Source organism: Elgaria multicarinata, chromosome 1 (assembly GCF_023053635.1).
Source record: "Elgaria multicarinata webbii isolate HBS135686 ecotype San Diego chromosome 1, rElgMul1.1.pri, whole genome shotgun sequence".
Classification (NCBI taxonomy): Eukaryota; Metazoa; Chordata; class Lepidosauria; order Squamata; family Anguidae; genus Elgaria; species Elgaria multicarinata.
The window spans coordinates 84,870,709-84,897,271 of NC_086171.1; the positions used below are offsets into that span (position 1 = coordinate 84,870,709).

The 26,563-nt window shown below is 42.1% G+C and overlaps 1 protein-coding gene across 12 annotated transcripts in view; it reads right to left on the reverse strand.

The window, feature by feature from the left end:
- The window catches only part of FHOD3 (formin homology 2 domain containing 3), a 401,018-nt gene extending 375,135 nt beyond the window's left edge, over positions 1 to 25,883 (reverse strand). For all 12 annotated transcript variants that reach the window (XM_063131345.1, XM_063131400.1, XM_063131398.1 and 9 more), the window contains exon 1: positions 25,686 to 25,883. In XM_063131345.1, coding sequence (XP_062987415.1) covers positions 25,686 to 25,856 — 171 coding nt within the window. In that variant the 5' untranslated portion in view covers positions 25,857 to 25,883. The remainder of the gene's footprint in view (positions 1 to 25,685) is intronic.
- Between the last annotated feature and the right edge of the window lie 680 nt (positions 25,884 to 26,563).

Sequence of the window (26,563 nt, forward strand, 5' to 3'; positions counted from 1 at the left end):
AGTTGTTCAAGTGCTTGCCCTCCAGCATTTGTTGGACTATTGTTGCCTGTTTCTACCCACAGAGAAAAATCCACTCTTCCCAATGTATTTGCCCAGAGCATTTAGAAAATACTGTGTGGAGCTCTCCAGTGAGGCATATATTGCTTTTCATATTAACTCGGGACATTTTTTTTCTGGCCTTCTGGTACAGTTGCAGATCCAAGAGGCAACTGCCTGCAAACCAGGACCAAGTACAGTGACACTCATGTGCTATGCTCTCATCAATGGCCTGTAGTGACCAGGCCGCTGCGTCTGTAGTAGGGGCGACAAAAACATTCCTTTTTGGTTTAGTACCGCTTACTAAGAACTTGCATGCACGCAGAGCATATGGGCAGGTTTCTATGATGCTGCCCATTCCTCTGAATTTCCTCAGCTAGAGTGATACAGGTGGCGCATCAGTGGTTTCAGACATTTCTGGATTCAACCAACCTTCAAAGACTGACCTAGTTCAGACCACAGAACAACAATTCTTTGTTGTTGTGAAGAAGCAGGAGCTTGCTTCCCTCCCCCAAGAACTCACAATTCCAAGTTTTAATCTCTGGGTTGTTTAGCACAGCACAAGGGGATGATTGCTCGCTCCTGAACAACACACAGTTTGTTTAACCATGGGATGTTGTGTCATCCATCACATATGATCTGGAACTGCTGTCTTCTGCTGTTGCCTTCAGAAGGCTGAAATTGGTCATGGCATCCAAGTATGATTTTTAAAATATGTGGTAGTCAACATGTTAAAGAGCAATGCAGATAAACAAAGTGTCAAGGTTAACATTTCACCTAGTTCTGTAAAACAAGGTCAGTGAAACCTCCAAAATGGCAAAATGAAAAAAATGCCGAATTCATATGGTTTTTCTCTTAAGAATCAATAAACACATTCCTGCACTAGAACCAGTTTTAATATTCCGTGCCCACAGGATCACCAAATATGGACATAACAGACACACCAGTCCTTATTTTACATAGTGCACACAGACACATCAGTTCCCTCTAATGGAAAGGTCATTTCCTTTAACTTTTAGGTTATGCTGTGGCTAATAAAAAATGATAACTATGTCCTTTGTTCCCTTTAGAAAGCCCAATTCCTTCATTACCAGAGTTCAAACCATTCCCAATCGGAAGGCAAACAACCCTTTCTCTTTTCATATTTGAAAAGAGAAGAAGACTGACTACTGGAGCGTCCTCAAAACAAAATAAAAGAAACAGTTTGAAATTCCTCTCAGATTTCTTCCTGTTTTACTAGGCAGATATGCAACTATGGAGACTGTATGCATTAGGATAGACTTTTAAGAAGTCACCATGGAAACAAATGCATGCGAAGTAACCTAAGCCCAAGTCTCCATTTGTTTTTGTTTTTGTTTTTTTGTTTTTTAAAAAACAGTTAAGCGAAATACAGCACTAAATTTGTGAAGGCACGACATTGATGGGATCCATGACCATCTTCATAACTATGAGGATCTGGATTCAAACCAGCTTGAAGGTGCACCAACATGAAAAAAGCCAATGGAAGTTTATAGTGTTTGGACATTCATTTATTTTCACATTATATAAGACCTGCAAGGATAACAGCAGCAGTCAAGGAGGCAAAATGTTTTCATGACCATCTCCACCTGTTGCTGCTTCACCAGGTCTTCCCTCACATATCCCTATACTGTTATCACCACTTCTTTAAGCTATTTAAAGATGACATTCTCTTTTTACTGTTTAAATCATTTTTATTGCTTTTATTGATCTTTATATAAACCACGCTGGAAGTCTTGTGGGCTGAAAAAAAGGGTAAAAATACTTGAGTAAATATTAAGTCAACATAGAAAAACATTATCTTCTCAATATTCATTCTTCCATCCAGAATATGAAGAGGTTAGTTACATTCATGATTAAAGTTCTGGCCTATATTCTACTGGCTCCCTGCTCCCATTGAGAAAAAACTAAGACTAGAGGAGATTTTAAGTTTATGTGATCAGGTTTTTTTACTCTATTAAAATTTTACGATATATGCGCACTGAGATTTGAGTGTAACTCCTGGTTTTGTTTCCCCTGCCTCCCAGGAAGAACTTCATAGCAAGGGAGAGATCCACCCGCCCCCATCCATTGGTCAGAGGAAGAGCAGTTGCAGGGAATTTTCTTCACTCATCCCTATAAGAACTGTGTAACCAAGAACTAGTGCCTGAATTCCCTTTTTTCTCCTTCTCTCTCCCAATCACTTTTCCTTTTGAGTCATGCTTTTCAGATTATAAGCACGAGGGCTGGGACTGTCTTATTATCTTTGTAAGCCAGTCTAGAGGCCATTTTCCACTGAAGAGAAAAGTAAAACTTCAAACAATATGTAAGCTTATTTTATAGTATGGGGTTTAACACCAAAATAATCAGGGAAGTCTGGGTCAAATGTGGTGCATTTCAGAGGAAAGGCTACATGCAGGGTAGGTTCACACAATATACTAACCGACCATGGGTTATTGTGTTGCCTGAATCCAGCACTTTTTCTGCAGGGTGGCTTGTTAACTATCCAGTGAGGTTTATTTTGCTTGAACAAGCCACTTAAGAACCCATGGCTTGTTGGGTTGTTCAGGATGTTTAACAAGCCACACTACACTATATGGTGAATGAGCAACCCTGCAGAAAACGCGCTGCATTCAGTCAACACAATAAGGTACAATGGTTAGCATGCTCTGTAAACCCATGCACATGTTGACAACAAACCTGCTTTTATCATATGTAGATAACAAGGTATTTAAAGGTGCCATCAGACTCCAACATAAACCTCCCCTTCCTAGTTATGTGTGTCCCTCCACCCCCATGTAACACAAACACGGCTCGTATACAAGGATATGCAAATAAGTATAAGGACATATTGTGAAAATATCCATCACCTGAAAAAACAGAATGGATTTACACTTTCTAATAGTTGCTAATGCCTTCAGCAAAATGCTGCATTTCCCCCCATCCAATCTATACTTTCCAGTCATTCTGGGACACACAAGTTCAGAGTATTGATTCTGTGTCAATGAGCAGTAAACTTAGCCAGAACAAACTGAATAAATTACTAATGCAGATGCTGCTTATATAACTTGGTTCACTCTTTTAACCATTTTACACAATATTTTCTATTAAAAGTGCATGTGCACACAAAAATCTGCAAGGATATCGTTACGGTTCTATGATACTGAAATTCAATATTACGTTTTCCTAGAGAGTAACATTAGCACATTGTGGTTCCAAAACATAGTAATACATTAAACTTATCACTCAGACACACAAATTTCAATCCGCACAGGAAATGAAAATCAGCTCAGATTTCATGTGTTTGAACCTTAATCCTAAATTGGAGATGGGTTGAGCTTATTCCTAAGTGAATGTGCTTAGGACTGGGATATAAGGTGATAGAACATGTTCCACTTTAATCAATACAATTCTCAAATACACCCACAATTGTACAAATCCAATTCCCAATGCTCTAGGATTGAGGCCCCCTACTCAACACAGGATAACACCCGTCCTCTTCCTTTCTTCACGGTTGAGGAGGAAAGGGCAGATTTCCCTTGCCTTGCTGATGTGATTTAGAGGAGGCAGAAGCAGGAAGCTTATGATTGCACCAAAACCCACGTCAATTTCCCCCTCTCCTCCCTCAAATGCACTGGCATCCACACTGGACTTGATGGGAGGAGTCAGTGGCTAGAAAGCCAAACCAATGGTAGCAAGCCAACCCAAAATTTGTAGGTCCCGTTCACTCATTTAAATTTCCATATTTAAATAAGTAACCACTATATCATTCATACGTAGGCTAAACCACCACATTTCTTCCTGTGTCCAGAAGAACAGCTAATTATTTTGCTGGGAAGCACCCATATTATGACTGAACTGACCCCTCTTCTTTAGCTGTTGATAACCAGCACAAAGGCTGGAAGAGACACTAATTCCAATATCATAGCCCCACATAAGACAATTGGTTCAGTTGCAAACAAAAACTGCAAGCCAACGCACAGTAAGGTTGTTTAAATAATAGCAGTAAAACCTTATGTTGCAATCAAAGAGTTGGATCCAGACTTCGTCATGCTTAGGGTAGACCCACCGAAATCACTGAGATCTACCTTGGTCATGACTAACTTAAGTCCCATTAATTTGAATGGGTCTACTCTAGGCACAACTAATTCTAGATCCAACCCAAAGAGCAATTCAAGTGCAGCAAATGACAGATTTTAAAAATAAACATTTTGTACAGTACTGGACATCAATACATCAGATTGCAACACGGATCACAGGTTAGCTAGGAGCCCTGCAATATCTAAGGAACAGATCGTGTCAGAAACAGAATATCTAGGTCTGCACATGGATACAGACGGTTTTACAAAACCACAATTCAACAGATATGTATGATCACGCGCACTGCCTAGCTAGGGTTGCTATTTATCTAAAATTATTTCTAGACCACCTTTAAAGGTGGAACCATCTGTTTTACTGGTGTTGATCCCATGCTTTTAACAGCAGGCTGAGGAGCTAGGCCAGAAAAATGGTAGCAAGCTAGATTAAGATAAAGTGACCAGATGCAAAGGAAGACAGGGCTCCTGTGGAAGAAGGTATTTCAGCAGGTGTAGCCTCGCTCACCTCTTTTATGAGAAGCTGCACATGTCTGAAGAGGTGGCCATTACCTTATTTTGCTACCAACGCCAAGGAATATTTCTCACAAACAGGAAGAGACAGCAAACATGTGTTTGGACTGTACCACTTTAGCCTGCAAGTGGAAGCTCGCACATATAAACCTAGCACATCAGGAAAAAGAATAGCCTAGAAATCTTTCTCCTAACATGCTAATTTTCTATGTGCAGGGATTTCTTTGCAATACAGACATCTGCAGTCTGTATTGGCACAGGCGTACCTTCTCATCTGGTGTTAAGAACTCAAGCCTTTACTAGAATTCTTCGTTGAGTTAATAAACATTCTGTGTCTGGGGATTTAAACATCCCTAGTGCTTCTCCAAATGAACAGAAAACAAAAGCAGTGTAAGGGCCTAAGCCATTGGCTTCAATACAGCTGAGAAAGAAAAAACACACCAATGCATATCTTATTTAAATCACTTCAAAGAAACTGGAGTCACCTACAAGGACCCACTTTCTTTAGTGCAGAGGTGGGCAACTTGTGACCCACCAGATGCTTTGGCTTAAGACTTCCAACAGTCCTAGCCAGCATAGCCAAGGGTGAGGAATGATGGGAGCTTTAGGTCAAATATCTGGAGGGCCACAAGTTGCCCACATCTGCTTTAGTGGTTATAGACTACCAAGGACACTCCCAGCAAAGCTCCTCAAAGCTCACATCTTTGCATAAAGGTTCTTGCTCTTAAGCAAGCCCACAAAGGTTCCCTATAGACTAGACCAGTGGTTCCCAAAGTGGGCGGTACTGCCCCCTTGGGGGCAGTGGGATTGCATGGGGGGGCGTTAAGAGGCCAGGGGGTGGCAGGGGGGCACTCGAGGTGGTCTTTTCCATACCAGAAGTTTTGGTTACAGAAGGAAATTTCTGATCGCTATCCTGCACTATGGAGAGTGGTTCAGAAGCTCCTGGTTGCATTTCCAACATCATATTTGGTGGAATGTGGTTTTAGTGTGGTCTGCCTACTCCTCTCCAAGCAAAGAAATCAACTCCAGATTACTAAACGTGGTGATTTAAGACTCATGTTAAGTGACTTTAAACCAGACATTGGGAAACTGGTATCACTTCATGAAGCCCATCCATCACATTAAGAATTTACAGAATAGTGAGGTACTCTACCCTAGTTACTAAATGTGATATCTAATATTCTTGCTAAATGACTATCAGACATTGAAAAGATGATATCACTGGATCAAGTTCATCAATTATGCTTAATTGAATAAACTAAAAAAATGTAATTGGATTTTGAATAAATATTCAATTAATTGTTAGTTTTGAATTTTATTGTTATTATCTTCCTTAATGGGGTCGTTGAAAACCACTGTTCTGAATAATGATTTTTATAGTGTAGTGTAGGGGGCACTGGGCACGAGTTTGTGGAACCAAGGGGGCGGTGACCTGAAAAAGTTTGGGAACCACTGGACTAGACCCACTGAGCTGAGCACAATCCACCAGTCATGGATTGTGGCCTGCAAATGCCAGAGAACCCTCCTGTTTTTGCCGTTCTATGCATTTAGCTACAGCAGGCGGCTTATTGAGCCTGTGGTACGGATGGCGTGGTAATGCAGCAGGCTTGGTTATTGTGATTTATGTGGATATTGAAGTTCTGCTGGTGTGGGAAATGTTCTCAAACCTACCTTTTGTCCAACTTTATCTAATATACATTCCAGCATGTACAAAAGCTGCTGGATGAAAAGAAAAGAAAAAACTGTGCATAAGCTAGCTGCAGAGTTTAAAAAATGGGGATACACATTGAAATCTGCATCTTATTTTGTTTATTTATGTCATTTATTAATTGCCTATAGCCAAAGCTATGAGGGATGACACACAAACATAATAAAACCAATAACATCACTCAGAAACAAAAGACAGAATCCAATGAGACACTACTAACATAAACTAGGTTGCTTTAGTGAAAACAACTTCTAATGCAACCGGGAAAACCCACTGCACTAGCAAGCACTATTGACATTGCACTACCGGTCATTTACGCTAGCGCAATGGAAACAGCCCCCTCCCAAATTACATTTAAGTTTAAAAGCAGTAGTAACAGCATTACATCTGATTTACACTTATTCCAAAGCACATCCAATTTACACTTCCTAAAAACAATGGTCAGATCCACTCTGTGAAGCTGCCGTGAAACCCAAGACCATGGAATAGGGAAGGAGAAAATTCCATGAAATAAAAGGCCTTGCATTGCTGGGCCACCATGCTTTACTGGTTTAATTGGATGAATTACAAGTTGTGCAGGATTCATGCATCCCACATCGGTATTACTTTCATACCCAATTATTTGGTTCTTACAAGATGTACCGAAAGCAACTGTGCCTTTTCCCTCACCACCTTGAGCTTCATGGAGGATTTTTACTCTAAAAATCACACCTTACTGGATTAAGACCAGAACTGAGATTATCTCATGTTGGTTGAAGCTCTACAAGGCTGGGGAAGACAAGACTGATGCCTTAACAGACATGCCCCATGAGAGGTAATCACATTGTACAATGACACAAATTGTGCTTGCTTACAACTTTCAATTGGGGATTTAGGGACAAAAACTGACCAAAATGAATGTTTTCCCATGAAAAATGTTCCATTTATAAATTCATTAGTAACAAGGAATACATATACATCACTGGAAGTTATGTATGAAATGGAACTAATTTCTGAAATGGAACTAATAAGTAGTGACAACGAAACTGAAGGTGCCCCAACAACTCGAAGAGAGTCGAACTCTTATGAAATAGATGAGCAGTTGTCAGCATATCACGCACAATTTTTTGGGCTGCTAAAATTAATTGGTGCAAACTTGCCCAATCTGGTGCCCTCCAATGCTTTGGACTGGGGGATACTGGAATTGTAGTCCAATACATTTAGTGGCACCAGGTTGAGGAAGGGTGAATTTTTGTGTCAGCAGTTTTCAGTACTTCTGCTTTTTCTCTTAAACAATGACCTAGTTTGAATTTGACACTCAATTCTTGGGTTAAAACCCCCAGGAAATAGCACAGCTAGGCGAAAGCACACACTCTGTCTCTCACCCGCTTGATACTTCCACTTTCCAAAACTACCCACACATGCCCTGTTTCTGGGTTGTTCCATGACATCCAAACCCAAGATGTCTGGGTTATTTCGGGATTAAACAACCCAGAGTTTACGCTGGAAACTTAAATTTAGTAAGTTTTGTTTTATTTTCCCAATAATGAGACTTCATTAGGGTGGGTGAAAAATGCACTGTATTTTGTAGTCATTTTGCATTTACAGTCCTGACTCAGAAGAAGTTAATAATGGTTTTTTAGAGAATCTCATATATCCTTAGAGAATGATAACATTTTTTTCTGAGTGCTGTAAAAACTCCTATCCAACCAATCACAAGGCAGTAAAGATTATTTCTTAAAGTAATTTGACTTACATTAAGAGGACAGTATTTTCATAATGTCCTGTACAATATCTATATAAGTTGTTCCTTGCCTTCAATATTTGGGTTTTCAATGCAGTGTCCGTGGGCACAAAAGCACCCATGAAAACCTCTGACACCTGCCAAGTCTCTACGTCCCCCTACCACACACAGAGCTGTTTTCCGTTACTGAAAGTGCGGAAGTAGCTATCAAAAGTAGATGAGAGGAAAAGCAAGAAGAGTGTCATTCTTTTCTACTTCCTCTCTCACCTTTATGTACTTTTCTAGGCGAGAGTTGGGAGCAAAATTAAGGGGAAACAAGAGAGAGTGTTTTCTGTTCTTTCTGTGGGTCTGTACCCCCTCTGGGGCTGGTGTGTGTATGGAGGTTCTTCCCCTCTCTCTGGCTCTGTGCGTGGTGCAGAAGCCATTTTGTGAACAGGCATGATGCCCTCATAGCACCCATTTTGTGACAATACCGATGACACCCCCTCAAAATTCCAATCTGTGCATGAGCCCCAAAGGTTAGAGATCCCTGCATTATTTATATTAGCATATAAGTAGCTACATTTTGTCTATAACATTTTTAGTATTTGCATAAAAACATCACCATTTAATTCCTATTGTTAAAAAAAACCCCACAGAAATAAATGCCATTCTTCTACAAATCTCCAAATGGCATTTGCTGAATCCAAATGTGTGTAAGATATCGCAGTGATTTTACACTTGAGCATGACATGTGAAACCTTTTGAAATCAACCTTTCAAAAAGAGCATATTCCTATTTTCCCAATTCTTAGCAACGTACATGCATGCTAATAAAAGTTTACTCGCTAAAACCCTGCTTCCTTGCTAGCCATGCCATGGTTAAGAAATGGGAACCCAGTAACAGAAACATGCACTCCTTGATTTCACTTTCTTTAGTTCAAGAGCAAACTCCCTTCCCCAACTTTAAACCACATTCAAAATATATTGGCCCTGTTCAGAAGACACCTTAAACCATGGCTTTAACCATGGTGAGTAAAGCAAAAAAAAAAAAAGGCTTATTCACCATGGTTAAAGCCATGATTTAAGGTGTCTTCTGAACATAGTCCAGCTTTCTGGCTTAACCACCATGGTTACAGCATTGGTTTAACGTGTCGTTTGAACGGGCCCATTTTCAGATCATATTTAAGTGGTTAACATTAACAGCTATTAAGACCCTGGCTAGCACTAACAGCCATTAACACATGAAAAGGGAATTAACTCCAGAAAGGGGAGGGAAAGGGATGAGATGAGATTATGCTCAGTCTTGTGTTTAGCTCCCTATGTTTTAACCACAGCTCAGAGAGTCCAGCATTACATCTGCACTTGGCTGACAGCAAAAACAAGTTACTATTGTTTTTATACAGTTGTTTTTATGTTTTTAAATTTTCTATACTTTTTAAATGTTTACTGTTTTTAACTTTTGTAAACTGCCCAGAGAGCATAGGCTATGGGGCGGTATATAAATGTAACAAATAAATAAATATTTTCCCCCAACATAATGGTTGGATCCAAACTTGCTCACTGAAATTAATGGGACTTGCGCTAATCCACGTATGATTGTCTGGATCCTACACAAGAAATCCTGTCTAGTACAGTCCAAAGAAAGGCAGAGACATCCCTGTTTTATTGAAATCATTGCTTTTAGGATTTATTATTTATAAAACAGGCTAAAAGTAAATAGGAATCTAGCCCTCAACTGTGTACTTAATTACTAATAGTTTCAACAGACATCAGACTTCTGTCACTGGTCAGTTGCCTGATGAGGCCAAAACTCAAAGCCACTATTTCATCTGGCATAATGCACTTAGCAGCAATCCATATTTTACATCACTTATTTTCCATGTAAGTCATAGTCAATTAAGAGTATTCCAGGTATTATATCTGTCAGACTCTAATTGCACAAAAGTTATCAACGATTAGCCAATGAGGAGAGCAAGCAGTAACATATACCACGTCTGAGTAAAAGGCTATTTTTACCCCATGATTCAGTCAGCAGCATTCTTACAATGGCTGGGATTACAGCTACGAGGCAGCCAGGTCACTGAATATAAGTCAATGCAATTACATGTTGTAACATGTTCAACAAATGTGATTATACACTGCAATCATACAATAAAGGAAAATAAAACTTTATGCAGTTCATCAAAGAAAACATTTATTTCCTTTCAATATTGCTCTCCCTTTTAGTAAGAATACTTTGCTCAAGTTAACCATCAAAATATTCCAAATAAAACAACAAAGCTGAGGATAAATCAACAATAAACCTGATTGTGTTGTTCTAGCGAATGTTGCCAGTATGATGGAATTTAATTTCAGGTGGGCATAATCCACTCAGTGTTAAGGACTATTAAAATAGCAATCCTATGCAGACTTACTTAGGAGTAAACTCCAGTGATCTTAATGTGAATTATTTTTAAGTAAACTTCAAAGATTGCACTGTGGTCAGGCTTGCACATTACAATAATCCAGAACATTATAATTTTGTGAACTGGGCCTTTATGTCCAGTTTCTGTAGAAGAAACTAAACTGCATATTCTCAGGCCTTCGTCTCATTATCATCAGCAGGAATGACGATCAAGCATGTGTACTTAGAACTGTAGCCTTAGTGGTGCCTTCCTTCTAGTGTTAAGAGACCCAGTTAACTGCATGTCAATGCAGCCCAGAGTTAAATTTGTTCAGGATCTGAATTAGACAAAAGCATACCTAATCTGACTTGAAAACATTTTAGAAGAATGATCAGAGGTGGAGAATGTTACCTGTTCAGTCACCCATTCTTTGCTATTCTTATCCTATTAACAACGCCATATATAATATTAGGAGGGATGCGTGACCAAAGAAATATTTTCTGCTATTACTATGTAAGTAGGCAATATGACTATTATAAACTCAAGGTCTTTTGAAGGACAGTATATCTTTCTACTTACAGTAATATAGGTTTTGATTTACCTGGGACATCTAAGAACATTTTAGTTACACGTGTGTGTGGGTGTGTTTTAATTGTAAAGTTTTGTGTTTTTCTATGTTATTTGCTGGTTTAGATAGTAGAAATCCAGGATATAAATGTATAAAGAAACAAAGATTAAAAAGGGAGCTATTGCACCAGAAAACAGCCTCTAAGGTCAGCCTATAGGTAAAATAACATTCAGCAATTAACATGAAAAGTCCTAAGTTATGAAGCAGAAACTTGAGTGTCTGTGTCACCAATCTACTGACAGATGGAATTAAGAACAATACAAAGTTGAGTATGTTAGGGCCAAAGTCAGTGGAGCAGCAGCTCCATGTGTTTAAACCAAGAGCTGCCCCAATTACACAGGAAGAGAGGTAGAAATGGAGTCCATTTTAACCAGCAGGAGAGGCATGTGGGCGAGAAATGCAGAACCCCTACCACCGCCCTCTCTCTCCTACAGGTGCTTTTCTCTGACAAGTACTTGATTGACTGGAGAAAGGTGGTTGGGGAGAGGTGGTTATGGGGAGGGTTCTGCATTCCTCACCTGTATGCCCCAGTTTGCTGTTAATCCCCCCAACACATACATAACTTTCTATGCAATTAAAAACAAATTGGTCCAAAATTGGATCTGCTGATATCATGTTTACTTTGCCCCTAAAAAAGATCTGCAATCCTAATGCTAAACCTACTTACATGGAATTTCCAATGAAAACAATGGCAGTTACATCCAAGAAAATTTGTGCAGGACTGCAGTTAAAGTGAGGAACGTATGTCTGCACTGAAACTTCCCATGCACCTGGATTAGCAAATCAGCAGTAAATCCAGGAAACACAGCAAAACAATTCCCTGGAAACAAAGGTATGACGTGCAGGGGTCCACAAATCCATTTGGCACAGCAATTGTCCCACAGCCTCCTTTCTTCAGACCTTGGAGCTGGGGAGGGGAGGGGGGATTGGCTCAGCAGTCATGCTGTGGTTTCAGAAATGCTTACAGCATAACTGCAAGGAGAACTTTACAATTTAGACTGTGCAGATGGTCCTGCCTGTGTTTTAACACCGTTGTAATGCAGACAAGCTGGGTACCATTACAGGAGGGTCAGCAGGCGACTTGTGGTTTCCAGGAACCAGATAAACTGACCGACTGCATGTTATTTCTTGAAAATGCCTATGGCAGAAAAGAACAGACAGCAACGGAACTACTTCAGTCAATAGCAAGATTCAAACCTCAGGCAGAATAGATAGGATCATCCCCATCAAAGAAGGAACTGAGGCATATATTCAGAAAAATAACAGGTTACAGCTTTTCTTGAACTGAAGCATTCTAGAATGTGCAAGACTCCAATGCATGCTTGGAAATGCATGATTCAATGCTCCCCATGCTTAAAAAGAAAAGAACAGAACACACACACATTAAGAAGTCAAGGAGAAGGCTAGGCTAGAACTCTTCTTCCTGACAGACTAACTTTTCATAAACATCAAGGTCTTTTATTGGGGAGCATTCAATTACAGATTCATCCACCTGTGTTTTGAAACAATACAATCCTAGAATGCAGCTACCATGTAACGCTTCTAAACACAACAGTCCACATCCAGGTTCAGATCACAGGGAGATGTCTATAGGTTAGTAAGATATAGTGTGAATATTGGAGTACAGTAATAGAATTAATAATAATAATAAAATAATAATAATAATAATAATAATAATATATTTCTTACCCGCCTCTGTTTTGATCGAGGCGGGGAACAGCAGTAAGTATAAAACACATAAAATACTGATTAAAAATATAGTATACATTGTTAAAACATCCTAAAAAACATTCTAAAAGCATCCTAAAATTCCACCGGGTAGGCCTACCGGAATTGTTCTGTTTGTCTAGAATTGCAGCTTGTTATTGTTGATATTAACATTATTTCCTCCTATCTACATATATTAAAACTATCAAGGGTGGCATTAAATTTTTTAAAAAAGCAAAATAAATAAAACCAAAAGCAAAGCCATGTGCAAATTTACATTTACAACACCATCAGCTTCTGTAGTTGAGCCATTTCACTTATAAAACACGAACTGCAAACTGGTTGCATTAAAGGATATACTACTGGTAGTAAAATAAAACCTATTTCTTCCCCCAAGACATCCAACACCATCACCCACGGCATTATTAATATGCTGCAACTACACAAAGTGAGGACAACTAAACACTATCCAGGTGTTTAAAAAGATGCTGATGGTGAAAAGCGGGGGCCGGGGGGAGAGACAAAGAGAGAGAGAAGTTTTCCTTTGGGCCAGCATTAAAGAAATCTTAGCACGGTGATACAGATTATTACCATTTAATTGCCAAACAAGCGGTAGATCTCAGACCTTGTAAAGAACTTCCTAGTCTTTTCCAAGTGCAGAGGTATGTTAACCTGCCTGGCTGAATTCCAAGATGCATAATTACATCCTGCCAACCTAATTCCCTCCTGGAGTTTCATGTACAGTAAATACAGCATTATGTTTCTAAAGAGCTATGTAGTGTTCCTCTGCACGTTTAAACAAACGTCACATTCCATTACAGAGGCACATGCTTTGCAGTGCCTTTACAAAGGGGAGCGTGAAATTCAAACATTATAGAATCTATGAGGGTAACCCGTTACAATGTTTACTTGGCCAGACAGTCCGGCCGAAGGCTGTATAGACAGGCCTCTTCACTCTCCAGTGAAGAAACACAGACTTTTCTGAAGTGGGGGTGAGGAACCCATAAAATATGTCATGGTTTTAAAAGGCCTTTTTATCTCCCCGCCTCCACTCCACATGAAAACCTCTTATCATGCTTGACATTTTGCCCTTCTTTAAAAAACACACCAATACCTCCTTCGTAACAACTTCGCTAAATAACATCCCCCCAGTTGATGAGTGACATAATTTATTGTCAGTCCCAAGGATATACGTAGCAACTATTTCCGCTAGAAGCACCAGTAGAGATTTTAGTGGGGAGGGAATAAGAAAGTGCTTAGAAAGTCTGAAAAAATTGCTCTTGGATATATTCAAGGGTAAACTACTTGGCTACATATTTTATATACTGATACGATAAGCTATGAAGAAATTTTGTATAGCAGTAATAACTCCTCCTGAAAAATCAATAAAATATGGGAAAACATGTTGAACAAAATATTCAACATAAAAGGGGGAAGGCATATTTTTCCTTTGTTTCTCTCTCTGTACCTGTATTGCATTTGGTACCGAGTGAAAATATATAATTATTTGAAACCTCTAAGAGAAAAAAGATTAAATTGAAAATATTGTTTTGAGGGAATTTGTTGTAGTTACTCTTTTTTAACTCATAATTTTTCCTTTCATTTTATATTTCTAATTTGCTTTTCTTACCTGAATGAAACTTAAAATAAGTACAAGTAAAGGTTATCAATATAGCTCCAGTCAGGTCAGTCACTATTTTTCTCCTCTATCCCAGTAAAAGGATTTGTGGCATTCTAAAATTTATTTATTTATTTATTATTGCATTTATATCCCGCCTTTTTTCCTCCAAGGAGCCCAAGGCGGCGTACATAATCCTCACAACAACAAACCTGTGAGGTAGGTTGGGCTGAGAGTCTGTGACTGGCCCAGAGTCACCCAGTGGGTTTCCATGACTGAGTGGGGACTAGAACCCAGATCTCCCGACTCCCAGTCCAATGCTCTAGCCACTACACCACATTGGCTTTGAATTTAGTCATGTTTCATTATTTTAAATAGTCACTCGTGTAAAACCAGTGATTCACATTCACCGCATGAGTAGAACATACAGTGAAAGTTTAACTCCCTTCCAGTGCAGCCCAAAGGAGAGAAGAGGAGGGGCAGCTGATTTTTACCAAGCAGATCTCCACTCCTTATCCTGGGCATAGGAACCCCATCATACTTCAGCTAATCTCCATGTGTTCCCTAATCACTTAGTGCTCTAACAGATGGACCATGGCCACCTCCACAGTAGTATCCTGCATCCAACCTGGTCCAAGGTCTCAAGAGGGTGAGTGACATGCACCACATGTCCCTGTGGTCCCAGGAGGCTCCTCCAGACAAGGATGTAATAGACACTGCAGGGTCAACATGCAGTGAAGGGGAAATGAGCCCTATGCAGGGAATGCTGCCACTCAGCAGGAACAAGCCCTGGCTGCCATTATGGGGATAGGCTCCATCAAGGGGCTTCCTCTGTTTGGTGTTCCACGGGAAATGGTGAACCAAGGAATAGGGCTCCCCATAATGCCAGCCTCCGGGGTCCCGATCAGCAGAGTGCTGGCTGATCAAGTGGAAGTCAGTCTTGGCAAATGTCACTCCAAGCATCCCCATATGAGAGAAAGGAGGATAAGCTCCTTAGAAGTAGATAGCACTTGGGGACCACCTCCCTCTCTATCATTCCCAGGCTAAACACATCCTAAGAGGGGCTTCCTTGTTGTCCCAGCTGGGAGGCCAGAGGACAATGACTTCACCCTGGTCCTTCAAGCTCCTGAACTCCACCTCCCTTAGCGAGATGTTCCACTCACTTCACTTCCACTTTCAGTGACCTCACCTGTAACGAGAACCAGCCTTGTGACTATCAACAGACATGCTTTGGCTATCGGAAACACCTTCACTTATTAAGGATACTCATACCCTGCCTTTCCGCATCCAAATATGGAGATGCTCAAAGCAGCTTACAATAAACCCCCAAAACAAATAAAGGCAATAGCATACAAGAAATACAAATAAATCATTCAAAATATAAATATAAGAAGTTAAAAATTAAACACTAGAAAGAGTCAAACCTCAGTAAATACATTAGAAGTTTACTGGAAAAGAATGCTTTTCAGACTGCGATGAAGTAGCACATTGACATTAGACCAAAGTCTTGAACAACAACTGGGTTTCACGCTTCAGATCAAACCGTTACATACACAGGCATGTATAGATCTGTAAGCCTGGCTGTCAGGGAACTCCACAACTTAAGTAGTTACAGATACCTGGAATTTTGGCAACTAATAATCAAATAAGCTTATATGAACATAGGCTTGTCCCAAAGTCCAAATGAACCAATTCAATAGATAACCTTACAACACTGTTATCTTTGTCTATATAAAAGGAAGACAGATCCAGGAGTTTTCTACTTCTTACTGCAATTATCCAGAAAACAAGAACCACCAAAGGACACCTGTCTTCTTCTGGAGCAGCCATCTACCAAAGCAGCCAAGGATGCCTTGCTCTGGCAAGCTTCCCTTCTTCCCTCTCTGAATTAAGTGAATGAGCCAATAACATGAAGCTTAGGCAAGCCTTACATTGTTTGGGCGATTAGCACACATTCTAAAGTGTGGAGATACAGGAAACTGGGCAAGAGAGGGGAGGCACATTAATTATCTTATCTTTGCTAATTGGAGCTAGCAGGGATTCCAGATTAAAAACCAAAGGCAGGCCAAGCTTGATTTTCTTCTCTTTTTTTGCTCTGTAAATCACAGCAAATACTGCCAAATCTAATGTTTCAAACTGTTAGCCTAAACTGTGAGAGATTCAATACCAAAATTAAATAAATATAAATAAGAGAAAGTAACGGAAAGAATCAGTGCAGGACAGGGTTGTATATTATTTCCCTTTCTTTGAAGAGGTTTCTAGCACAAACTAGCAGTTTAAAAAAAACAGGACAAACATTATAAAATGATAACAGTTCTCTGTAATATCATTTAGACTATCATTAGAATTGCAAAGGTTGTATTATGGTTGGCAGGAGAGCTTTGTTAAGTAAATAATTATCAGCGTGTTTTGCAGCCTGATCCTATGTGTGCTTCCTCAGAAGTGCCACTGAGTTCAATGGAGCTGACTCTTATTTATTGTTGGCTACTACTTTCTTCCAAGGGGTTCAAAGCAGCACACATGATTCTCTTCGCCACTCATTTTATCTCCATCACTCATGTTATCCTCATAAGAACACCATGAAGTAGGTTAGGCTGAGTGTAGGTGTCTGGCCCAAGTCCACCCAGTGAGCTTCACAGCTGAGGGGTGGGTGGGATATGAACCTGGATCTCCCCAGTCCTAGGCCAACACTCTAACTACTACACCACACTGCCTCTCTATGTAAGTCCGTATTGTACTGCAGTCTTAACTTGTAGAACAGTTGGAAGTTAGGTAGCTTACAACAGGGTTCCTCTTCTTTATTGCTTTTCTTTTTTTAAAATAGTCACCTTTACATTAGAAAGGGCCATTCAAAGAGTCCTAAACGAAGGGTCTTGCATAGCCAAAAATCTGGTTTCATCACAAATCCTGAATAAGAAATGAACCTCAGTACAGCTTTTTCAAACCCTGTGGTAATGTCACTTGAAAAACTACATCTGATTAGTACATTTGAGCCTGTGAAAATTCATGCCACCCAAAATAAAAACAAAAACAAAAACTGTTAGTTGCTACAGTGACGTAAGACTCCAGCTTCCTGAAAGACTTGTCATTCTTTAAAGCAAACTGCAATGCTGGTGGAGAATTATTCGTGAAAATACACTGTCTAGAACATTAGAAAAAAGCCTTCCTAAAGGGCAACAGTTACACATTCTCCTATTACTATTATTATTTTTTAAATAAGGTATTTGCACAGTGTCCTGGTTTATACAGCCTGTCTATCAAGACCACACTCTTCTAATAATAAATTATCCATCAGCCACTAATTTGAGTTTCACCTCCCTGCTTGCTCTTTTTGGTAGCGAAAGGCAAGAAATGTGGCATGGAGAAGAGATCAAAAACCTCCTATCTCATCTGGGTCAGTGCTCATGCATAGAGACTGAGTTTGGTGGATCTGGTACCCATTTGCCCACCACTTGCTGCATGCATGAACATTCGGGAGAAGAGAAATTGCAACGTTTATGATATAATGCTCTTCATTGTCAGAAAATACCAGAAAGGCAAGCCAGTCAATTTCTCCAAATCACCTCTGAAGTCCAGTGAACTTCATCAGTATATTTAGGGCACAAGTCTTGGAACAGCACTATGAAACATGCCATAACAATTTTTGTGAACCGCCCAGAGAGCTTCGGCTATTGGGTGGTATAGAAATGAAATAAATAAATAAATAAATAAATAATAACATCTACATACTCTTTGTGTGTGTCTGTGTATGTGCACAAAAAGACAAACAAGAACTCAGATCTGTAAGTCAACAACTATCAAATTCTACTGAGTCCAAGACATAAATATCAGATTGCAGGGGAAGGCTGAGAGGAACAGAAGAAGTGGTGATTGACTGTAAAGTTGAGACTTAAATATAGATTCAAATGTAGGCCTATAGTCTGTGGCATCTCAAGATGTAAGCTTTGATCCTCCTACTTATCAGTAAATGGCACAAAAATAAGTACATTCACTGGAAGGAGGAGGAGGAGGAGGAGGAGGAGGAGAAGAAGGAGAAGGAGAAGGAGAAGGAGAAGGAGAAGGAGAAGAAGAAGAAGAAGAAGAAGAAGAAGAAGAAGAAGAAGAAGAAGAAGAAGAAGAAGAGGCCCTTGGTCCAGGCACTGGCACTGGTGTAGATGATACAAGATGCTGGGTGTGAATTTCACAGGGAAAGCAGAGGAAAATGTCATGGACAGAGAAACAAAAACCTGCACTCAATCTACTCTATGAAGGTCAATTGGAACTGTACTGGAAATAGGTCCATTTGTATGCGGAATCACACAAACCATGCGAAACTACACTCATGTCCAAACACATGGCTCAGTTTATCTACACACAGCAGCAGCCAGTGCCAACCTATGCAGGAAGAAAACCGGAATACTTTTAAATCAATTTCTTCACCAACTGCAACCTTACTTGGAGAAACCAGACCTATCATTGTTTGTCCATGCTCTTGTCATCTCCAGACTAGATAATAAGGACCTTCATGCCCTTGAACACAGTCTACAACAGATTTGGGGGGTCATGGGCATATTTAGCAATTGAGAAACTGTCCTGGGCACCACCACAAAATGTCTGCCATGAGAAGCATGGCAAAGGACAAGTAACCTGCCCTAAAGACTAAGTTCAAGGCAGGGGTGGTATCTGAGCCCCAACACACTAAACAACTTCTTTGAATCCATAGTTTTCAGCACCAACAGAAACCTATTTCACAACAAAGTGTGTGTGTGTGTGTGTTTTAAATGGGAGAGATAGAGTACCATGGTGGGCACCAAGAAAGGTGTTCAACGCTAATTGGTGCCAGAAGTTTCAATTGCTTTAGAATGTGGCTGCCCGGTTTTTGACTGGAGCCGTTCCATTTCATCATATTACGACAATCCTCCACCGGCTTCACTTGCTACTAATCTGCTTTCAAACTTAACTGAAGATGACCTTTGACCTTTGAAATCCTATCCCTCCCACCCCCGGAAACAGAATCTCTCAAGGACTGCCTTCTCCCAGAAGAGCCTACCCAAGAACTCCAACAGCAGGGAAGATGAAAGGAGAGCAGCCAACATTGAGTGGAGGTATGGCAGGCGACTACACAGGTGAGGCCTCCAGTTGTGGCACCCATGATCTGGAACGGTCTCTCAAGAGATGCCTGCCTGCCCCTTTCAGGTGGGCTGTGAATACAAGTTTATGTCAGTGGGTTGTGCTTATTTGGTGTAGGGGGGGGGTTCTTTTTTAGATCTGTGTCATTAAAATCACTGTTACTGTTCTCTTTTTCTGAGATCTTTTACTCTGCTGTTTTAGTTTGTTATAAATAATATTTAAAACAAATATTTGTTCTTTGTTATTAATTTATCGCTATCAGCCACCTCTAATATTTTATACAAATCAAATCATCATCTAGCCTTTCCCCCTCAATATAGCTGGAACCTTTGATGGCTGGAGTGCATGGAATAGATGTTCTGCAAATGAAAGGAACAGTCACTGGATTGGATTAATTGAACTCGGCTATTTTCTTGCATATCTGAAAGTCCACATGTCAACAAACTAGTTTAGGAACTTGAGGTGGGTGCAGAAGACAGACTTACCATTTTACGACCAAACATGGCTTAGGTTGAACTCAGACCAGACCAGTGGCTTGACAAACCTATTTTTACTACCTGCCCAGTACTACCAAACCAGGGCACACATATCCTTCACGCCCTCCCCAGCCTTCACGAAGACATCCAGCAGCTTTCCCCACCAGCTTCCCAGTCACCCAGCAGCCCCCTCTAACTCACCTTGGGAGGCCCCGCAGCCCTCCTTGCCAGGCCCCCAGGTTGGCTTCCCAAGGACACCTGACAGTTCTGCTCACCAAACTACTAGTTGCCCTGCTGCCCTCTCCAGCTTTCCCCAATCTACCCTGGTCACCCTGCTGCCCTCTCCAGCTTTCCCCAATCTACCCTGGTCACCCTGCAGCCCGCTCCAGCTTTCCCCAATCTACCCTGGTCACCCTGCAGCCCTCTCCAGCTTCCCCCAATCTACCCTGGTCACCCTGCAGCCCAATCCACCCTGGTCACCCCACAGCCCTTCCTCCAATCTCACCAAGCTGCAGCAGCAGCAGAGGCCTTTCCCCCTCCTTCGTGAGACGTTTTAAGTGGGCCCCCTGGCCCAAGGTCCTGAAAGGTGAAGCGCCTGGCCTACCTGTAGCCGCCGCCCACCATCTTCATTACCCACAAAAGCCTCTGGGTCCCCATTGGGTAGAGTGGCGTACTGGGGAAAGGAAATGCAAGATGGTAGGCAGTTATAAACCAGGCACTTGAACAACAACAACAGGGGGCAGGGGGCCTTGGTGGGTGCTGGGGAGGTGTCTGTGAGTGCAATGGTGCCTGTGCGAACCATTATACTTGGGACCCCTAACTCACAGTGCCATTAAAGTGTGCAAAAAAAAAAAAAAAATCCCCCATCCCCTTATGGCCAGGGATTACTTCACAGGTCTCCGTGATTGAAGGTTGGAACCATACTTCCTTGGAAATAATCCCTTGTACCAATAACAATCACTGATGTACAACCATGTTTAAGATGACACTATAAAAACCCCACTGATCAGAATGTAGTTAGGATTTCTGGACGTGGAGCATCATGTACTGAATATACATTCCTTGCATTTTTTAATTTTATTATTACATTTACATCTCTTGCAAGGAACCCAGGGCGGTTTACAAGGTCTTCCTCCTCTCCATTTTATCCTCACAACAACCCTGTGAAGTAGGTTAGGCTGAGAGTCCATAACTGGCCCAAAGTCACCCAGTGTGCTCTATGCCCAAGCGGGGACTTGAACCCAAATCTCCCAAGTTCCAGACCAAAAACTACACCACACAGGCTCTTCTAATAAAGTTCTGCAGTTGCCATTTTGCAAGGACCAATCTGACCAGCAATGGCTCCTCAAAAGCAAAACTCCTGCTGAACTTGTTTGTTGTTGTTTGAACTATGCTTTTAGTACTCTTTGAACGTCTTTAAAACAAGAGGCTCACACCTTTTTTTAGTGAGATATGAAGCTTTCTAAACTCCTCTTTCAGAAAGCATATGAAGTTTAGAAAGTTTAGAAGCATATGAAGCTTTCTAAACTCCTCTTTTAAATCACTCCAATTTCCCCATTGTCCCTTATGTCAGAATCTCCCTCCCAGAACACCTATGGTCCAACCTCTCTATCTCCCAATCCCTCCCGCAATCCCTTTATTTGGCATAAAGCTTTTAGCTTAACCTCTAGTCCCTAACTGAATCCAAATCCAAGCATACTTCACTCATGGTTTGACAAAAATATAGATTGTAAGTGCCTCAGGGCCTTCTGGTTTTTTTTGTTTTGTTACTTTACCCTGCAAAGCACAGCATGCATCTCTGTCGTGACACAATCTCTCTCTATAAAATGCTTAGGTATGTTTCCATACAGGCTTCAGCTGATACAGGTTGCTAAGCAACAGTAACATGTAACGTCAGCTGATACAGGTTGCTAAGCCCCTTGCCCGACTCCTCCGGGCTTTCCAAGGTAATCCTGCCCCCCTTTCTGCTTCTTCGTTCCTCCCCCTCACACACACACACTAAGGGGGCACGCCACAGTCCGGAGCATGAGCGAGGCACAGCCGGGGCCCTTGGTAGCCGGGTGGGAGGCCGCTCGCCTGCTGCTAGCCCAGGCCCCGGCCTAATTTCATGCGAGCTGGGCGGGCGGCCCAAGGCTGACAGGAACCCCAGGGAGAGGGGAACACCTGCTCCCCCTCCCCCCAACCTCCCTGCCCCCCAGGTCTGCCAGACGGCGCTGTATCGGCGGCCTCCAAGCAGCCCCCACGATGATATTTAATTAATAAACTTTAAGATATGCTACAACGGCGTATGTTACGCTGGGTACAGCTAGTATAAACAACTGCTTGATGGTATGATCATGACTGGGCATCTGCAAGTAGGAAGAGCTGCATTTAGACGGTTGACAAGGCCAGATTTTACAAAGGTTATGGCTTGTCTAATTGCTAGGCTGCGTGCTGCAGCTTTTACAAGGGTATCAACTGTTCCAAGGACAGTAGACTTAACTGCTATTTTTACCAAAGCCTCAGTGCAACTGTCAGCTCCTAAGACAGATACAAGAGCAACAGCTTAAACCAGCCGTTCTTTGCCCATAGAAAACCCTTCACCTTCCCCCACCCACCTTCACTATCAGTCCTGGAGGATACATCCCTTCCCAGCATTACAGGACACCCCAAACAGGTGGCTCAGAAGCAGCAAATGCATCAGATTGGCTCTTACGGCGGGGGGAGGGGGGGTCTGTTTTCAAAGCTTTAAGACCGCCAGTCCTTCTAGCTAATGTGGGAAGGACGCCTGCCCTGGAAAGCAACTCTGGAAGTGGAAATCAACTTCTCGGGTTGCTCAGAAAATAGCACAAATTAATTATTAATGAAAACACCAAGACACATTCACCTGCAGAGATGCCAAACGCACATTGTTCAGAATGGCTCCTTGTTGAGATTCAGAGGCACTCAGGCCGTGCCGCGATTACTTATTAAGAAAGAATTCAAAATGCACTAGCAGGGCTCAAATCTCCAGGTTCCCAAACAAGTTCAGTTTAATTGAGGCACAGGGGAAAGCATTAGGAACGTTCTGTGGTTTTATTCAAGGGAAAAGTACAATTTCTTAGCAAAAGCAATGTTTCTTAGACCCGTGACTAATACCGGAAGCCTCCTGGGTGTGCTTATGAAAATCTCCATAGTCCCATGGCTTGCTACAAACACCCAAATAAGCAGTTTTGGCAATGGCTACAAATGCCCACGAACAACAACTTCTGCAGTCATCTGCAAGGATCTCAAATTGCACTTGCTGGTTGCTCTAACTGATCACTATAGAGTTTCTATCTCCACCCCACATGGTGCTGTGGTATCAGCATACTGTTGCACTATTTTTACACTGAAGATCTTAGTAAAATCCTCTGCCTGAAACCCGAAGTACAATCCTTTCCCCACTGGACAGCAGACATACCTTTTCCTTCTTCCAGACATGAATCTGAGAGTTTAAAACAATTTTACACGCTTTCTTATCTCTAACTGAGAAGGGTAGAATTTAATTTACAGATTCCTTCCTTCCATAAGGGAAAAATGGTCTATATCATTAACCTAATTACGAAAGCTTAAATCCCATGCACTCTTACCTAGGAGTAAGTTCCACTGAATTTAATGGGACTTACTTCTGAATAAGCATGCAAAGGATAAAACTGTCCCATTTTTAACTTCTTAGCATGTTTTTTTCCAATTAGCATCAATGTGTCCATCTGGTTATACTGAACACCAGTATTGAAAAGAGGTATATTCCCTTCCTCCTTCCGTACTGTTAGGAATGCAACCATCTCCAGCAAGTATTTTGTCCAGATATCTTCCATCATCTGATGGACTGAAAAGATGTATATGACCTTTCTGCAAAGTGAACAAGATATCAAAACCAAAGGAGGCCACGTCAACTGTGACAAGATCACTACATATCAAGGCACTGCCATTTAGAAAATAGCCCACAAGATAAAACAAAAACAAACAAGACAATGAGATTCTCATGGACATATAAGTGTTGTACAGATAGATACAAATACATGGAGATATAACAACATTTAATACACAACTGAAAAATAATGCACCAAGGCACGCATCACAGAAATATAAACATGCAAACTGAAGGACAATGTATAAGAAAGGACACTACGGACGATGTGTAATAAAAACTATGAAGAAATGTCATCAATACAAATTGACTTGACATGGTGAAAGAGCCACGTGTATGTAGGAAGAGATCTGATGGCAGTATACAAAAGCATAAAATAGTCTCGTGACCACCAGCACATGATACTGCCAATCTGTAGTGATTATATTGGATCCCGGATTGTATCAACCCCATTGACAGTACAGCCACATGCTTTATACAAAGTCCTTCATTATATGCAGTTCTTTGCACGTGTGCATCTTATTGTGATGTTTGTCTTCATTGATTTCAGAGCCAGAAATGCCTTGGAACATTTTTCTATTATTGTTATTAAGTGTTTTATGATACATAGTAGCGTATTGGGTCTTATCTATATAACAGCATCTCATTGTCTTCTGGAAATGGAGAACAACCTGTAGGTTGATCATCACATGATAACTGCTGAGCAGCACATAGGGTACAACATGGCACATGAACTTCAATGAATTTTCTGAAATATTAACTTCAAAATATTTCCCTGCAACTCAGAATGCACCTTATATTTTTGCATCTCAGGATGTTACAATGGTCATCATTTTCATGGCTTGCCACACTTTTCACCCTCTGGATGTTCATACATTTCAAAAATTTAGTGCAAGAATGCAAGAGCCAGTTCTCAAGTCAGACAGACAATGAACCAAAATAGACAACAGTTGGGCATGTGCTAAACCCCAGTACTTAACAGGCGTTTGACAGACAGAATATCATAAAAGCAAAAAGAGCAGGCCAAGGATCTAGTTAGTCCAGTGTCCTTTCTCTGGTCCACTAGATGTTTCTGGAAAGTCCACAACCAGAACAACCTTTTCCTGCAGTTTCCCCCCTGAACTAGAATTCAGAAGTATATTGAATCAGAAGGTTCTATGTAGCCATCATGACTAATAGCTGTTGACAGACCTGGTCTCCATAGGCTGGTTCCAGACGATGTTAGTCATGCTTTAGTCCCATCGGCCAGGTTAGTCATGACCAACTTAGGCCCCAGTGATCTCAATGTAGTCAAAGTGTGACTACCTTGGACAGGATCCAACCCCATAAATTGGTCTCATCCCCTTTTACAGCCACCACCGCATCTTGTAGCAATGAATTCCATATGTCAAATTATGAACTGGGTGAAACACTTCCCAAGGCGCGAATAATTTAGATCACATGTTCCTCTGGACGCAAAGAGTTCACAGTTTTCCTTACATGACTATGCAAGGAAACACGTACACCAGTGGCACACTAGAAATCCACCTTCCCCAACTTGGTGCCCGCCAGTCGTTTTTGGACTGCAGTCCCCCCCCCCCCCGCATTCCTGGTTAACGCCCAAGTCATGTTGTCTGGGGTTCATGGGAGTTGGAGTCTAAAACATCTGGAGGGCACCGGGTTGGGGAAGGGACAAAGAGTGGCTCCTCCAACACAAAAATGGGACGATTGTAAAAGATGCACAGATCAAAAGCCTCCCCTCCCCGCACACACAAGGGTCTTAGCCCAACCCTCACCGAAAGAAGCCCCCCAAGACCAACGGCCGCCTTCCCAGGAGCCCCTCCCCCTCCTGCCCCAGTACCTTTTGGGGGGCTTTGAGCAGGCGGTGCACCCCAGCCAGCTGGGTGACCAGCGGGAGGTCTTCCCGGAAGGTGTAGAGGGGCGGCCGAGTGGGCTCGGGGAAGTTGGTGCTGTTGAACGGGTCCGTGTCATCGAGGAACTGCACCCTGCAAACCAGCGTTGCGGTGGCCATGGCGCATCCATGCAAAGAGAAACAATGCACGGCCGGCCGTGGGAAACAGCAGCGCCCAGGGCGCGAGAGCCGGCAGGCGGGGAGCGGCAGAGAGGCGCCCCGGGGGGCTGCCTGGCCCCGAGCAAGCAAACAAACAGATCTCTTCCCGGGAAAGGCGCGCGCGCGCGCGTTATTTCCGAGCGGCTGAGTCGAAAGAGGTGGGGGAGTCGATCCCTTTTCCCGCTACTATGGAGATCTCGCGTCAGTCGCGTGGAGGGAGACGATCAAACTCTCTCTCTCTCTCTCTCTCACACACACACACACACTATTCCGGAGTCTTGCAGAGTAAAATCAGCTCCCAAGCAAGTAATAATAGCAGCAGCAGATGATGATGATGATGATGATCCGGGGGAACGTGGGTCGAGAGACCCGAGAAAAGCTCTGGAAAGCGGCGGACGATCGGCTCCGAGGAGGATCGCCGCCGGGGCTACTCCAGAGAAAAGTCACCGCGCAGAGGAAAAGGCGGCTGCTGGAGCGGCACACAGGGACCCCGCGGCGGGCGGCGCTGGCGCTGGCGGCGGCGGCTCCCCCATTCTCAGCCGGCCGCTCGCCGCACCGAAGCGGGACGCGAAAGAGAGAGGCGGCGGCGGCGGCTGGGAAACCTGTTCTCCCTCCCCGCCCCGCACCACCGCACCGCCCCGGCAACTGCGGGCTGCGCCCTCTAGTGG